We start from the raw sequence: 17,049 nt of genomic DNA on the forward strand, positions 1-17,049 counted from the left end.
GTAGAAAAATTGGGGGCGGGGGGTCAACATCTATAATTTGAGTGAGTTAATTTATTGTTTAGGGTTTTCATGTAGCGGATAAACCAAAGTGTGAATTGTGTTTTATTTTCAGCCATGGTTCAGCTGTCCCCTTGTTGGTGGTCTAATTAGCAGGGCTGATTATTCTGGCACTGAACTCAACATGTCAGCACTGGCCTTGAGATGTGCTCAGGTTTCATGTGGAATGTGCGTGCGTGTGTGTGCGTACATGCAGACTGCCTAACAGGAAAGTAGGGTAGAAAAGTTCAAATAATGACTCAGCATCTCAGAAAGGACAAAGTGGAACACAAGGCAATGAGATTAAGATGTGCGGATGATTGGTAGGACAATTCAATTATTTAACAATGTCTGGAGAAATATGACTCGCGCAACAGAAATTAAATTAATCCTTGTTGAAGGATTTATAGGATTCAATAACTTGGTCCCAGCAAGGATACTTACTGCCCACTTCATGAGGTACACCTGCACAGTTTTACAAGAACCATCTCAAACATCCTGCAATTTTTATTGTTGCACTTTGCATTCACACTTCTTTCTTTCTGTGTGTCATAGACATGGTCCTGGATCATCAGGAGGCGTCTCATGAGCTGGATGACAGCGTGAGGGTCAAAGTGCGAGAGGCCTTGCTAAAGCGGCACCACCACCAGAATGAGAAGAAGAAGAACCTCATGCCCATTGTGCGCTCCATCGCCGAGGGGACTCGCAAACAGTCCGAGACTCATCTGACAGGTTTTTATTGTACATCTTATTTACTTTTTTTTTTAATCTGATTTTTGATCATCTGATTTACTGTATAGTCATCAATCGCAAGTGTCCGCCTCCAATGTGAGCATGAGATTGCTAATGAGTTTTATTGAATACAAATTTTGTGTGTTTGTTGTTCAACATAGGCCAAAAAATCTTTTTTTTTTTTGCTCTTCTTTTTTCCATAGATAAAACATCATTCAAAAGATATTTTAACTTGAGCTCCTTATTGTTTTTTGTTTTTTACTAAAGTATCAGGTGTCGAGGACATTTAGTACATTGCCTCGCAAGTTTATTAAAGTAGCACCTAGAGCTGTCAAAATTAATTAATTGACTGACAAGTAATCAATTATGAAATTAAATATGAATGTGAATACGAAGTATAAAATAAACACCAATCACTGTACAGTACAGTAATCAGGGGAAGAAAATGCTTTTGTAATACACTTAAATGCAAAATTAAAATGAGTCGATTAATCGATTGAATAATCGATAGATTAATCGATTCTAAAAATATTTGAAAGTGACAGCACTAGTATCACCAAATGTAAGCTTTAGGTCAAAGCTTCCCAAAATTGACAGCATGGATTACTAAAAACATTTTTCTGTTGGGTTTTAGAAGTTAGGGTATTTCTCATTTTATTTTTATGTTATGTTTCTGTAATGGTTAACAGTAAAAGTTGAATTCAGTTGAAGTTCCCCTTCTCTATTATAAAATAATAAAATTCCAAGAGCGCACTGAAATTGAAATTAAACCCTTTCATGACGGGTGCTCTACTATCATAAACATTTAGAGATTCCTTAATAGGTTACATTGCCGTTAAAACTTTGTATTTCTTGTTAACTCATTCACTGCCAGCTCAGTAAAAGTCGATCTTTTGACGTCTATAGCCGTCAATGGCAGTGAATGAGTTAATATTGCGTGTCTAAGGATGTCTCGTAATGGCGTCTACAAATGTTTCATGAATACAATACATTTTTGTTCATCTGGTGTTACGTCCCAAATTCCTAGTCCCAAATATGAGACATTATAACCATATTGCTCTGGATTGAGAAAAGAAAAAGGTATCGAGTTCCAGAGCAAAGCCATAAAGACAGACATTTCGGGGGGGAACAAAATGGCAAAACTATTGCACTTTAAACCACCATCTACAAAGTATTTACCCATTAAAAACATACTGCACCGAATAAATCCCGTGCCCTTTTTCCACTCCACTTGTTCCTCACACTCAGCTGGGTCAGCCACATCTCCCCAGCCTGTGTCCGTTACAGAGCCACCTAAGAACGGAGCAGGACAGGAAGGGCACCAAGTGGACCTCAGCAAGGTAAAATAGTATTTAGTCAACAATCAAACTAAAAAATAAAAAATAAATACACAAAGTTGTTTTCACACGTGAAAAACTGTTGTAAATGTTTTTTATCAGGTGGATCTCCACTTCATGAAGAAGATCCCCGAGGGAGCAGAAGCATCCAACGTGCTGGTCGGAGAGCTGGATTTCCTGGAGAGGCCCGTTGTGGCCTTTGTTCGCCTCTCCCCCGCCGTGCTTCTCACTGGCCTCACCGAGGTGCCCATACCCACCAGGTACTATAAATAGCAACACACATAAACAACACTTCCATGGTGTACATTCAGTAGCGTGGACATGATATACTGCATGCTGCCAACTCATCCTTTTAGGTTCCTCTTCATTCTCCTGGGCCCAGATGGAAAAGCTCAGCAGTACCATGAGATCGGGCGCTCTATGGCAACCATTATGACGGATGAGGTAAATTTTTGCTCTGTTGAGGTAACAATAACATGCTAGCAGACTAGCAGCTTTTACACTTCTGTGGTCCAGATCTTCCACGGTGTAGCTTACAAGGCAAAGGACAAAAGTGACCTTCTGGCTGGGATCGATGAGTTCCTGGACCAGGTGACTGTCTTGCCACCAGGGGAGTGGGACCCTTCTATCCGTATTGAGCCGCCCAAAAATGTCCCATCTCAGGTAGGTACACGCTTTGAGCAGCTGCACCACCAAAGCAATATACTGACGATAGTTTGCTTTGATTTTGTGCAATTAAAGGAGAAGAGGAAGATGCCTGGTGTCCCCAATGGCACAGCTTACCAAGTAGAGGAAGATCCACACGCAGAGCACCATGGACCGGAGCTGCAAAGAACTGGAAGGTGATACACTGCCATGCGCCTAACATTTTTATGCAAATGTTGTTTTTCTTGTTTTCCCTAAATAGTCGACGAAAATGACAGCATCATTTTCAAATCGTGCATCTTTAGATAATGTGGGCCACACCTAAAATTGTTTCTTCTGCAGAAGAACATTGCCTAACAATGAGAGCGCCACTGCCACCTACTGCAGTGGATGTGCAATTACACTTTATTCTCGTCTGTTCCCTGAAATCACTCAAAGCCTTCCTAAAAGACTAAAATGTTCACTTTCTGTCTTTGTAATGGCCACACATCCCATTCATTTAGTTGGTATTGCATCTTCAAAATGTTAAACACGTTTTGGATGGAAAATGCAAATGACAACGTTCTCTCTGTGCACTTTGTTCCCTTTGTGTTACGACCAGGTTGTTTGGTGGTCTGATAATGGACATCAAAAGGAAGGCTCCCTTTTATCTGAGTGACTATAAAGATGGTCTGAGCCTGCAGTGCGTGGCCTCCTTCCTCTTCCTCTACTGCGCCTGTATGTCTCCTGTCATCACCTTTGGAGGGCTGCTTGGAGAGGCAACAGAGGGACGCATTGTAAGGGCAAACACTTGCACAGAATGTAAATATTCCTAAGCAATGTGCATGAGAAAAAGAACACAATATTGATGCATATTGTTGTTCAACTCATTCACTGCCATTGACGGCTATAGACGTCCCAAATTCATTTGAAGGCTTTTGATTAGTTTAACATTTTTTTCCACTTTTGTTAACAAGAGTATGAAAACCTAGAATTTTTTTATTGTACATTTAGAACAGATATAAAATTTGTGATTAATCGTGAGTCAACTAGTGAAGTCATGCGATTAATTACAATTGAAAATGTTAATCGCCTGTCGCCCCTAATTTTTAATAAACTTTTTTTATAATGAATTTATGGCAGTGAATGAGTTAATTATAGACCGATATGATTTTTTCAAGGCCGATACCGATTATTAGCAGTCAAGGAGACCGATAACCATTATTTCAAGCCGATATTCATTTGCAGTAAAAGCGAAAAATATTAGCATCAAAATTAAAAACATGTCTTTTACTTTTAACTCTTTCACTCCCAGCCATTTTCACTGAAGCAACTCCCTTCGCTCCCGGCTGTTTTACTGGATTTTGACTGATTTTGCAAGGCCCACTGAATATTGTGTTCTATTGCCATAAAAACATGAAACCTAACAAAAGAAATATTTGAGTTTCTTCTTTCATCAGGAAAAAAAGTGTATTTCTATCTGTTTCCGTTTTGCAGCAATTAGCATTAGAATATAGCTTAAGTTTCGTCATTATTCACAAATCTGTATAAACTGTGGGTAAATGAGCTTGTTTGCAACATGGCCCTGGTTGATCTCTTATACTCTGCTGCCACCTGCTGTCTGTTTTTGTAATTACTGCCATTGCTTCACCCATTCTTTGCATTTTAGAGGCTGCATCAAAGACTTGCTCTAGCATTTTAAAAAAACATTTAAAAAAACGTTTCAATACGTCTTTGGGACACTTAAAACATTTAAAATAGAACATATTTTTAAGTTTTGGGAGCAAATGAGTTAAAAATATACAAAATTGACAGCTTTGTTTAAAAATTATAACAAAAATTGCAGGGAGCTTTCAGAATCATGTAGCAAGCTAAATTAAAAACAAAGCAAGTAAAGAGTACCCTCAAGTTTTCTACTTTTGCAAAACTTCAACTATTTAAAAAAAAAATATATAAAAAGTGTCGGGAGTTCTCAGTGTCAGCATCATTTTTTAAAAAGTAGAAATTTAAATGAATCCATAAATTAAAATTCCATGTATCTCACTGAGCGACAAATTCATGTGAACGTAGCTAATTTGGGGTTTTCGTCAGGGTTTGTAAAAGGTTTCAAAAGATCTTCGCAGACAGTGAAAAATTGGTTGAACATATTCAAAATGTCTTTGTGACAAGTAAAACCCGTCTTTGAACATCTTAGAAATCCTGATGAAAACCCTAAATTCGCTACGTTCGCAAGCATTCACCGCTCAGTGAGACACCAGCTTTATCGGCTTTCAGATCCGTAAAAAGGCCAATGCCAAGGCCAATATTTGGCATTTTGACAAATATTGACACCTATAGTCGGCCCGGCCAATAATCTGTCTGTCCCTAATATTGTTAACAAGGTGTGTTTTGTACTCCAGAGTGCCATTGAGTCCTTACTTGGTGCATCCATGACTGGCATAGCCTACTCACTGTTTGCTGGCCAGCCTCTCACGATTCTGGGCAGCACAGGACCGGTGTTGGTGTTTGAGAAAATCCTCTTCAAATTCTGCAAGTATGTATCAAATAAGTGTAGCCTTAGTCACATCTTTGTATTCTCTGTTTGATATGTGTTGTTTATTGGACTCTTTAGGGACTACACCCTTTCCTACCTGTCTCTAAGGGCCTGCATTGGTCTGTGGACGGCACTGTTGTGTCTGTTGCTTGTTGCCACGGACGCCAGCTCTCTGGTGTGCTACATCACTCGCTTCACAGAGGAGGCCTTCGCTTCCCTCATCTGCATCATCTTCATCTACGAGGCCTTGGAGAAGCTGATCCACCTGGGAGAAATCTACCCCTTCAACGCTCACAGTGATCTGGACAAGCTGACACTGACATAGTGAGGAACACAGATTGGGGATCTCTTGGCAGAATTTTAAGAATTGATAGCAAGCATAAATAATGTGTTTATGCATTAGCAATAATGCATTCACTGCCGTTGACGGCTATAAACGTCAAAAATTAATTTGAACTATTTCTGTTAGTTAACATTTTCTTCCCCATTTTTGTTGACAAAAGTATGAAAACCTAGAATTTTTTTATTGTACATTTAGAACAAACATAAAATTGATGATTAATCGCGAGTTAACCAGTGAAGTCATGCGATTAATTACGATTACAAACTTTGACGCCCCGAATTTTTTATCTTTTTTTTCCCTTCTTTTTTCAATTCATTCACTGCCATTGACAGCTATAAACGTCAACAAATCTTTTGAACTATTTCTATCAGTTTAAATTTTGTTCCCCACTTTTGTTGACAAGAGTATGAAAACCTAGATTTTTTTTTATTATACATTTAGAACCGATATAAAATTTGGGATTAATCGTGAGTTAACTAGTAAAGTCATACGATTAATTACAATTAAAAACAATAATCGCCTCTTGCCCCTAATTTTTAATAATCTTTTTTTTTAATGAATTTATGGCAGTGAATGAGTTAATAATAATAATAATCCTGTAATACTTTCAATTTCCCTCTTTTGCTATGGGATTTTTTATTTTTATTCAAATAGATAAGAGGTGGACCAGCATCTTTAGAGGTGTACATGATTCTGATAAACTGATCGCAATTGTGCTCTCTCTGACTTTAGCTGCCAGTGTACAGAGCCTGATAGTCCGAGCAATAAAACCTTAGAACTGTGGAGCGAGAGAAACATCACAGCGTCTTCTGTTTCTTGGGCCAATCTCACTGTCAAGGTAATCTAATCATGTCCAAGTTGTACACAAAAATGCATTTTCTCTTGCATGTTTGCATTTGTTAACAAGCAACCTTCCTCTTCTCTGGAGGTTAACACTGATAAGGATATTTCATCAATTAGCTTTTCTTCACTGAGCACAACCATAGGTTGCCTTTTGAATGCTCAATGGACTTTTCCACCTTAACCTTGCTTTTCGGTCACTCATTCCCTCACCGGAGCTGCTGTTTAGTTTACTTCAGTTTCCATCCTCTCAGGAGCACCTCGCAAAAAGTCTTTGCATCAAACAAACTTGTCCTCTTTCTACAGGAGTGTGTGAGTCTGCAGGGGCACTTTGTAGGGACGTCGTGTGGCCATCATGGTCCCTACACCCCAGATGTCCTCTTCTGGTCCGTCATCTTGTTCTTCTCCACTTTCTTTCTGTCAGCGTTCCTCAAACAGTTCAAAACGAGTCGCTACTTCCCCACCAAGGTAATCAGCAGAAAGGTGCTGGATACTTCACTTTATTTGGCACAGCAAAGCAAATAAAGTGGGTCTTCCTCCTGTTACTTTCAGAACAAGAATAGCTGTACCAAAATGGAAATGTCATTAATATTTAGCAAATACAAGCATGTTTTTCGCCAAATGCATTCATAACAAAACTGAGCAATTGTTCTATACTGAAATCACAGGTGTCAAACTCAAGGCCCGACGCATCCTTTTATGTGACAAATTCCATGATCCTTGCCAAAATATGTGCCAACATTTCAAATTGTACAATTATTGTAAATAATAATGTAGAATTGTTTTATTTTTTTATTTTATTAAGTCCTCTCTCAACATACTGAACGGTGTCCTTGAGTGCCAAGAAAGGCGCATCTAAATATAATGCATTATTATTATTATTATTATTATTATTATTATTATTATTTTCATAGAAGAGGAAATATGTTAGACAGGACTTAGATGAAGGTATAAACAAAGCTGAGAATAATTATATACAAACTTGTATTTATACGAGTGATTATGTATTTTGTAGCATTTTTGTGTTATTCCTTTATAAGGATATAATTGGTATATTATGTTCGTTTTTTTTCACGTAAACTTGTAACAGTTAGGGTTATACTTGTTTGTATAAGCTATAAGTTATAAAAGGGTAGGAGTTAAACAAGTTTGTACTTTTTCCTACTCTTTTTCCGAACATGTGTAAATGCTTTGTGTTGTTAATGTTTTTTTATTTAATTTAATTTAATTTTTATTTTATTTATTTTTTATATATATGTTTGAAATTCATTCATTCATTAATTATTATTATTATTAAATTGTGCATGAATTTTTATAATTTTTTTATCCTTTTTTACAGTATCTTCAGCAAACTATTATCCTTGACTTCTCATTTCAAAATTTGTAATCCATTAATTTGTTATGTACTGTATATGTAATAGTTAGACATTTATTTGGGCCCGCCACAAAAATGAGTTTGACAACCTTGACCTAAACCCTGCCTCGATTTTCCACGACCTTTGATTTCAAATTGTATTTATTGTTAATACAACGTACGTTGTCATTCACAAGTTTGAGGTCATTTAGAAATGTCCTTAGCTGTTTGTTTTTCCGTGAAGATAACCTTAAAGCATAGGTGTCAAACTCCGGTCCTCGAGGGCCGGAGTCCTGCAGGTTTTGGAAGTTTCCCTCTTCCAACACAAGGTGAGTCCAATCAGCAGGATCGTTATCAAGCTTATGCAGAGCTTGCTGACAAGCTGATCATATATCAGCTGTGTTGGAGAAGGGAAACATCCAAAACCTGCAGTTGCACCTGAGTTTGACACCTATGCCTTAAAGGGACAGTGTGTATACATTTTAGATTTTTCAATGTTCATTCATTTTAATACCCTACAAATTTAAATAATATGCAAATATGGTCTATTTCCGTATGTCATCAGGTGCGATCCATGATCAGCGACTTTGCCGTCTTCCTCACCATTTTCGTCATGGTGTTGCTCGACTACGTCATCGGCGTACCCTCCCAGAAGTTAAAGGTCCCCAGCAAATTCCAGGTAAATTGGGAAAACCTTCACATTTCTGTAAAACAGATCAGATTACATTTGCATCTTGTGAATATGTTCCTCCATTAGCCCACCAGAGATGACAGAGGGTGGCTGATCAACCCAATAGGTCGTAACCCCTGGTGGACGATCCTGGCATCTTCTATCCCTGCTCTTCTCTGCACCATCCTCATCTTCATGGACCAACAGATAACCGCAGTCATCATCAACCGGAAAGAACACAAACTGCTGGTACTTAAACTCATTCAAGTTGTACTTTAGCATAAGTGTTGTTGACCCACAATCTCATGCACTCCCAGCCATTTCCACTGAAGCAACCCCCTTCGCTCCCGGCTGTTTTACTGGATTTTGACTGATTTTGCAAGGCCCACAGAATATTGTAAACATGGAACCTACCAAAAGAAAGATTAGAGTCTAAGTTTCATCATTATTCACAAATCTGTTAAAAAAAAAGTAGGGGAAAGAGCTTGTTTGCAACATGGCCCTGGTTGATCTCGTATACTCTGCTGCCACCTGCTGGCCGTTTTTGTAATAACTACCATTGCTTCAAGCATGTCACTTCAGTTCAGATGCTGCATCAAAGCCTTCTGTATGCTCTAACATAAATAAAGAAAAACGTATAAATATGTCTTTGGGAGCATGTTAATACTTAAAATGTATACTTTTTTTGAGCAAATGAGTTAAAAATCAAGAAATTAAATGAAAAATTGAAGTGACGTTTGACTTTAAATGTTCATCTGTGTTTCCCAGAAAGGTTGCGGGTACCACTTGGATCTCCTGATGGTGGGGATGATGCTTGCCGTGTGCTCCATCATGGGTTTGCCGTGGTTCGTCGCCGCAACTGTCTTGTCCATCTCGCACGTGAACAGTTTGAAGCTGGAGTCGGAGAGCTCAGCTCCAGGAGAGCAGCCTCGTTTTCTGGGCATAAGAGAGCAGAGGCTCACTGGCCTGGTCATCTTCTTGCTCATGGGATGCTCTGTATTTATGACTGGAGCACTTCAGGTGAGTGCTGCCACTATCTGGTTGTCACATAAATTTGAGAGAGAGCATGACTTTAAAATAGGTGTTTAAAAAAAAAAAAGAGAGCAATGATGATGACATGCCAAATCGGTAAAATTACAGAATGAACTGAGCTCTCCAGAAAAAATAAAATAAAAATAAAAATAGGTGTGTGAGGCGGTTAACATTTTTAATTGTAATTAATCGCATGACTTCAATAGTTAACTCACAATTAATCGCAAATTTGTTCTAAATAAACAATAAAATATTTGTTTCTATGGTTTCATACTCAACGTAAAAGTTGGGGGGAAATGTTAAACTCATAGAAATATGGCTGCATCTTTTAGTCATTGGTACAGTACTTTCGTAATAATTCATAAAATTGAGTTAAAATTTCAAAGATGTACTGTACTGTAAAAAACGTGTGTGATATTTATTTGTGTTGAGGTAATTTTTCTACCACTAGATGGCATAATTTCATTCGTAAGACATTAGTAACAGCTCAGTGCATTTTTCTTTTCATATGAAGAGCTATCTCATCTTTGTGAAATTCTGCACATTTTTAAAGTTTTAAAATACAACTTGACTCCAGTCTCCACAAATATATGCATTAATATTAAATGTATTCCTGCTAAATTTTGACATGAACATATCTGCTGCATTGCGACTACAATTCCCCCAGTGCAGGCTTTCCATATCACATTAATCACGTGTTAAAAAAAATGAGTGGCGTTGAAGGAACTCCAAATTAACACAACCATTTTGACACCCCTACTAAAAAGATTTTTTAAATATCTTTTCTTCACTCAGTTCATTCCAATGCCGGTGTTATATGGCGTCTTCCTCTACATGGGAGCCTCATCCTTGAAGGGCATCCAGGTACTGTATTATGTGACATATACACTCACTTCTCTTAATGTTAATAAATGCAATAATACAAATATAAAGTAGATATATCTGATGATGTCATATATATATAATGCATATATAATACAGCTCCAGTATTGGATGTCATAATATTGCGGCTGGTGATTACACGGCTTAATTAGATAAAGTGTTAACAGGTGTTCTCTCTTGCTCAGCCTCTGGCATACATAAGTCTTGCATTCATGCATATACATCAATCTTAAATTGCTGGGCCACAGTTCTTTGACCGTCTGAAGTTGTTTGGGATGCCGGCCAAGCACCAGCCAGACTTCATCTACTTGCGTCACGTACCCTTGAGGAAGGTTCATCTGTTTACGCTCACCCAGCTGACCTGCCTCGTGCTTCTCTGGGTCATCAAGACGTCACCCGCCGCTATCGTCTTCCCCATGATGGTAAGCTGGCCCGTCACGACAGATGAAATACTTTATGATCGAGTGCCGTTGTACTTAAGCTACGCGTTTCTATGTGTGCAGGTGCTGGCTCTGGTATTCATCCGCAAACTGCTGGACCTGTGCTTCTCTAATCGGGAGCTCAGCTACCTGGATGATCTCATGCCGGAATGGAAGAAGAAAAACCTTGATGATGCTTCCAAAAAGATTGAGGAGGTAATTGAAATGGAAAATGTGAAAGCTCCATTGGAAGGGGGGGGGGAAAAACATACACATATTGATCCTGCATGTTCCTGTTGGCGCAGGAGACGCAAGTTATGCTCAGTACGAAAAGTGAAGATGCTCCAATTGTTCACATCCCCCTGGAGAGCAGTGAACCAGTGCAGGCCTCAAGGGCCCATGACCCCAGGTGAGTGTGACCCAAGGGCCTCACATCCATAAGAAAATTCAGCTTCCTGTATTTGTGTGTGGAAAGAAGTTCTCATTAACGTCATCACTATTATTATTATTATTATTACAGTTCTTAGTGAGATAATGGTGATCTTTTATTTAGTTGTTTATTTATTTTGTTTGCTTTGTGGCATCAATGTTAGCTTTGGGACTGCGGGTTCAAGACCCAAAGAAAAGGAAAAAATATATATCTATTGTATTTATCTAGTCATTTTAAATGTGCAACTCCAACCTCTTTAAGGCATAATAATTATAATAATAATAATAATTCTAGTGTGATATTTACTTCCCTCTGCAGCTGTTATTTAACTTGTCATGAATTTGATATCGTTATCAAACCTAGTCATGGGCCGATTACCGGTTTTAAAAAGTCAAGGTTTCAATAACTGTTAATATTGGCTGTCACCACTAATAAGCTCTTCTTTTCTGTTTTTGAGGAGACTTGTAAGCAGGCCACAATATGATTGGCTGCTTGCAGAGTTGAGTAAACTAGCCGCCTCTTTGACGTTAATGGCCTCTAATTAACTTTTTCCCCCTCCTCTGTGATCAGAGAGGGGAGGAAGAGGGTGGATGGAGGGACACAAATTCCTTCTGATTCATGTGCATTGGCCAGTGACCCCACAAGCCTGTTCTAAAAATAGCTCACCAGTGATGGGACACCGTGACTTACTAAGAAGAATTACAACAGAAGAATGTTGACATTCATTTATTTACTTCAACTTAACATGGTGCACATTTTTTTATGTAGCAAATATTCGACATTTTGTTCAAAAATTAAATAGATTGTGTTTAGTGGATGGGGGGGACTACTCTTACTATTTTTTAAGGTCATTTTAGAAGCATAATTTTTATACATAGGACCAAAATAAAATAAATAAATAAATACATGAATAAAAGTGAAATAAAAAATGGATAATATGTGTGTATATATATATATATATATATATATATATATTAGGAGTTGCTAGAAAAAATCGATTCGGCAATATATCGCGATATTACAGCGCGCAACTCTCGAATCGATTTGATATGCGGCCGAATCGATTTTTAAACATGCATTTTTAATGCGAATATTCAACAAAACGCCTTACTTAGGGTTAGGATTTACACATTAAGTATGGAAGAATGTTATATTAATGGAACATTAAGCCTTAATATTTTATTTCAGTGCTGTTCAAACATGAAACAGACTGCAACCTGTTAAATACAGTAGCTCAGTTATAAGCCTGAATTTTCTGATAAATAAATACATTTTCATACAAATCTTACAGTGTACATGTACAAGTTTACTGATTAGTATTTTCCAAACTTGAGTACAAAAAAATTGCAATAATCAATTTATCGATTCGTATCGGGATTAATCGGTATCGAATCGAATCCTGACCTATGAATCGTGATATGAATCGAATCGCCAGGTACTAGGCAATTCACAGTAATAATATATATATATATATATATATATATATATTACATAAATATTTATCATTTCAATTCAATAACATTTCATGACGGATGTCATGCTGACAGCATCTGCAGCATGAAATAAATAAATATGAGACCTTTTTTATTTATTGATTGACATTAATTACATTTATATATTTATTTTTGTATTTATTTCCGCATTTATTTTGGGAATCTTGTTTTTTATTTTGTTTTTTACTTGTATTTATTTATCTTATTTTTGGGGTTTTATTTACATTTATTTATTTTTGGTGTTTAATTTTTGATATATATTTTTTATGTATGATTTTATTTTCACTTTAATTTATTTATTCGTTAATGTATTTTTCATTTGGGCAGTGTCGGTCCTCCATACATAATTGCATAATTACAATTGGAAGCCAGCAAATGTGTTTTGTGTAAGATGTTGTACAACAAATATAAATCCATGTTTATGTGGACACCGTCTTAATTGCCTTTCCTTTCCTGCACACGTACAGTATGTTTGCACTAACCCTGCTGCAACTGCCACTCCTGCTCCCTACATCAATTTTGAGCTTCTTCTCTCCTTCTCACCTCCTCGCCCCCCAGGTGTGATCCCTCTGACATTAATATATCTGATGAAATGTCTAAAACCACCATGTGGAAATCTCTCAGCTCCAATCAAAAGGACTCTCGTCCTGTATCTGCTAAGAAGGCAAGACTTGACCCTGCGTGGAAACGCACATTCTGTTCCCTGTCTCTGTCCATGTCGTTTGAACAGCTCCTCAGCTGACCTGTGCACGCTGCTCTCTAAACTTGGTTTGTTTACTTTTATAGGATTGAAGACATCGCCTTCATTGATGAGTAAAGATTTCTAGAGTGCACGCAACTGTGCCTCGTATCTGTCCATCTGGTGCCCAGGATGTGATTTGGGACCGTTGGCCATCCGAGCCATTTGGGAAAGTCTCAGTCCATCAACATTCACACACACTCACACACACACACAAACACAGGACGCAGGTAGGACTAGTTTTAATGCAGTTTGATAGCAAGAAGATTGTGAGTGGGGCAGGCTCTTTTCTGTTTGGACTGAACTTCCCACTAACCATTAAATGAAAGTCAATGGGAACATCGAATGTAATTGGGTCCTCCTTGGCCATTGTGCCATCGATAACAATTTTAGGGAAATTGGTTGTTTTAGCCTGATCCTGCCAACCTGATAAATAAACAATGATAGGAAAAATAATGACCAATATACACTAAACTAAATAATTAAGTGTCGGAATCAGCGCTTAACTTTGTGCATTTTAATAGTAATTTAGGTCTCGTGTTTAATGTTAATAAAGTATTTTAATTTCATGGTAATTTTATGTTGATTGTAAAATTGAAATGCAAAGTATGTTTGTATCCAAAATGATGTACTTCCCAGTTGAATATCTTTTTTTGCATTGCCATCATAGAAGCTGGACCGTTGAAGACTTGAAAGCAGTTTTGACGAGAAAGTCGAGTCTTCGCATTGACTAAAAACTTTTAATGTACACAAATTAAGCACAGCGATACATTGATCATGTGACTCATTTCTAGCTTCATGCACAAATAGACTCTCAAATAGTCCAACAATGGTCAACGGATTGCAGTTAGGACATATTGTTTAAATAGATTTTTTTTTAAATTAGATTAAAAATCTAGGTATAATTACTGTGGATCACTTTAACCCTTGGTGGCTCAAAATGAAAGAGATTAAATCAGTAAACAAAAAACCGTTGAACTAATTATGTACTGTATGCTTGCTTGTTGGTCATTCCCTAAATTCGGTGCGTAGTGTGAAGATGACAGAATCTACATGAACGTAAACAGCCAAAAGTATCGTGTCTTATTTCTTTACCTCAGACAAGCTTGTTAAATCTCCTGCAAGGCACTTTGGATGGAGGACTTCAGATTTGTTGAAGCCTTTTGAGTTATAGAGCAGTAGTTTTCTAATGTTTGCTTTATTTTGACATTGGGGGGGGGGGGTGCTATTTAAAGCAATAATTTACCCAAAGTCCATCTCAACTGAACTGTAATGATCACATTTAACTCATTCACTGCCATTGACGGCTATAGACGTCAAAAATTAATTTTAACAATTTCTATTAGTTCAATACAATTTTCCCACTTTTGTTAACAAGAGTATGACAACCGAGAATTTTTTTATTGTATTAGAACAGATACAATTTGTGGTTAATCGTGAGTTAACTAGTGAAGTCATGCTAATAATTGCGATTAAAAATTTTAATAATTGTAATTTTTATTTTTTATAATCTTTTCTTAAAAAAAAAAAAAAAAGTTTATTACAAATTGGAAAAAAATCATTACAATAATTTTTTTTATAAATAAAAAAAGAAGATTATTAAAAATTAGGGGTGTCAGGTGATTACATTTTTTAATCGTAATTAATCCCATGACTTCACTAGTTAACTCACGATTAATCACACATTTTATATCTGTTCTAAATGTACAATAAAAAAATCTAGGTTTTCATACTCTTGTTAACAAAAGTGGGAAAAAATGTTAAACAAATAGAAATAGTTCAAATGAATTTATGACGTCTATAGCCGTCGATGGCAGTGAATGAGTTAATAATAAATGTTTGTTAATCAGGGATCCTTTGCCTCATTTAAACCTTGATGAAACTTGAGTACTGTTGAAATATTTGTTGACTGAAATTGACAACAGTCAGTCAACAGTGGCACATTTTAATCCATCTGACAAATTCTCGACAGTTGCATCCAGATCTTCATTTAAGGTTGACGTCATACTTGATCCGCACTCAGACTTAATGGCCACTTTACTTGTCGTAGCACTTTCTCTAGATACGTCTATGTATGATGTTTCTTTTTCTCTTTTTTTTCAAAAGATATATTGAGCAAAATGACCTTATGGTAATTATTACAATCATTTTATTTCCGCTAACGATATTCCAAGCTGTTATCTTGAATTTCTGTACATAGCAAAAGACGGGTGGCGGCTTGATCGAAAAGCTGATCCTTTTGCCTCAAAATGACCTTGAATTCAATAAGCTAGAAGAGTTTTGTGAAAGTGATATAAGTTATGTGTCTTAGAATATGCCTTTAAGTATAAAATACTATTTGTTTTATAGTCTTTTGCGCTGTATAATTAATCAGCATCTTTTAGATTGCAGTCACGTTGCAACACTTTCTTCTTGGCCTGTATGAAAGTTTGGTCAATTCACGTCCTGTACTTTCAAGCTAATTAATGGCATGATGTAATATTCACTCGAGTGTACATATTTAAAGCCACAAGTGAGTTGAATGAGAAAATATATATGGATATAAATATTTGGAATACTATCATACACCCAACCAAACTGTTCAGTGATGTGCACACATTTTATTTACTCATGTGTCATGTGTCCCTCATTTGATAACAGAGTAATGTATTTGTGAATGTATGGCTGATATGCAGCAGAATGTCGTCAGATGTACTCAATGTATACGACCGCCGCTTCCTGTTGCATCGTTATTGATTGTTTTACAATATTGTAAACTAAACCTTGTCACAATTCACTGGACTGTTCTTTTTCTGCATAGAGTACAGTATACAGTATAGAAAAAGATCATGCTCATGATCGTGTATAGCGACGCTGTGCACCGTGGCCCTCTGATTAACGCGTGATGATGCGACCAAGCTTCAAGGTCAAGCGGCGGTAGAATGGCGTTTTCAGGTGATGATGAGCGACTGGACTGCAGTTGAAATGGAGCCATACAGAGCGAGTGCTCTCTACTTAACTGTACATGTTTTATATGTACGTATATGTAATGTTGATTTTTGGATGATGTCAAAAGAGAAATAAACTATTACGCAATTAAACAATGAGCTACCCTAATTTATGAGGGGAACAACTTTTCACAAAATCAGGCTTATCTCTTTAAAAATGAAAATTGCTTCCTTTTAAAATGTATATTTAACAAATGGAAGTTCCCTTCGAAATTGACGAAGTTACAGCAGTTTCAATGTTGCAGAGTTGAAATCCCGTGTTTTAAGAACGCATTTAAACTTTTGGTACATAACTTTCAAAGGTCCATAGCAACCGATACCTTAGGAAAAATGTATTTACTCTGAACTGTTTTGAAAGACCACTGGAATGTCAATTTCAGAAGCAGGTAAGGACACCATCCGAAAGTGACTTATTTGAGTGCTGACCAAATACAATTGTGTAGAACTGTATTCTAAAAATGCAACGTTGACATAATACACAAACATGATCTTAGATTTCAGTGAAATATGCTTGTGTGAAACAAATTGACGAGAAAATGATACCGCACTTTAAAACAGTCACTTTTTTTTATGTTGAATTTTGATAGTTCCGTTTTTT

General features: G+C 36.9%; 1 protein-coding gene across 3 annotated transcripts in view; it reads left to right on the forward strand.

Annotated features, from left to right (window-relative positions):
• The window catches only part of slc4a8 (solute carrier family 4 member 8), a 30,310-nt gene extending 13,769 nt beyond the window's left edge, over window positions 1–16,541 (forward strand). Inside the window, exons 6-25 of one of the 3 annotated variants that reach the window (XM_086088031.1) lie at window positions 592–768; window positions 2,017–2,108; window positions 2,208–2,365; window positions 2,462–2,549; window positions 2,622–2,768; window positions 2,847–2,947; window positions 3,352–3,526; window positions 5,129–5,262; window positions 5,371–5,586; window positions 6,338–6,443; window positions 6,752–6,913; window positions 8,365–8,478; window positions 8,557–8,718; window positions 9,238–9,489; window positions 10,297–10,365; window positions 10,632–10,805; window positions 10,887–11,018; window positions 11,108–11,211; window positions 13,284–13,389; window positions 13,512–16,541. In XM_086088031.1, coding sequence (XP_085944157.1) covers window positions 592–768; window positions 2,017–2,108; window positions 2,208–2,365; window positions 2,462–2,549; window positions 2,622–2,768; window positions 2,847–2,947; window positions 3,352–3,526; window positions 5,129–5,262; window positions 5,371–5,586; window positions 6,338–6,443; window positions 6,752–6,913; window positions 8,365–8,478; window positions 8,557–8,718; window positions 9,238–9,489; window positions 10,297–10,365; window positions 10,632–10,805; window positions 10,887–11,018; window positions 11,108–11,211; window positions 13,284–13,389; window positions 13,512–13,517 — 2,675 coding nt within the window. In that variant the 3' untranslated portion in view covers window positions 13,518–16,541. Of the gene's footprint in view, window positions 1–591; window positions 769–2,016; window positions 2,109–2,207; window positions 2,366–2,461; window positions 2,550–2,621; window positions 2,769–2,846; window positions 2,948–3,351; window positions 3,527–5,128; window positions 5,263–5,340; window positions 5,587–6,337; window positions 6,444–6,751; window positions 6,914–8,364; window positions 8,479–8,556; window positions 8,719–9,237; window positions 9,490–10,296; window positions 10,366–10,631; window positions 10,806–10,886; window positions 11,019–11,107; window positions 11,212–13,283; window positions 13,390–13,511 lie in introns of all 3 variants that reach the window. The other 2 variants (XM_086088030.1, XM_086088032.1) reach the window with 2 other exon arrangements.
• The last annotated feature ends 508 nt before the right edge of the window (window positions 16,542–17,049 follow it).

This window comes from Leptonotus elevatus, chromosome 10, assembly GCF_054856555.1.
Source record: "Leptonotus elevatus isolate MCC_2025b chromosome 10, RoL_Lele_1.0, whole genome shotgun sequence".
NCBI lineage: Eukaryota > Metazoa > Chordata > Actinopteri > Syngnathiformes > Syngnathidae > Leptonotus > Leptonotus elevatus.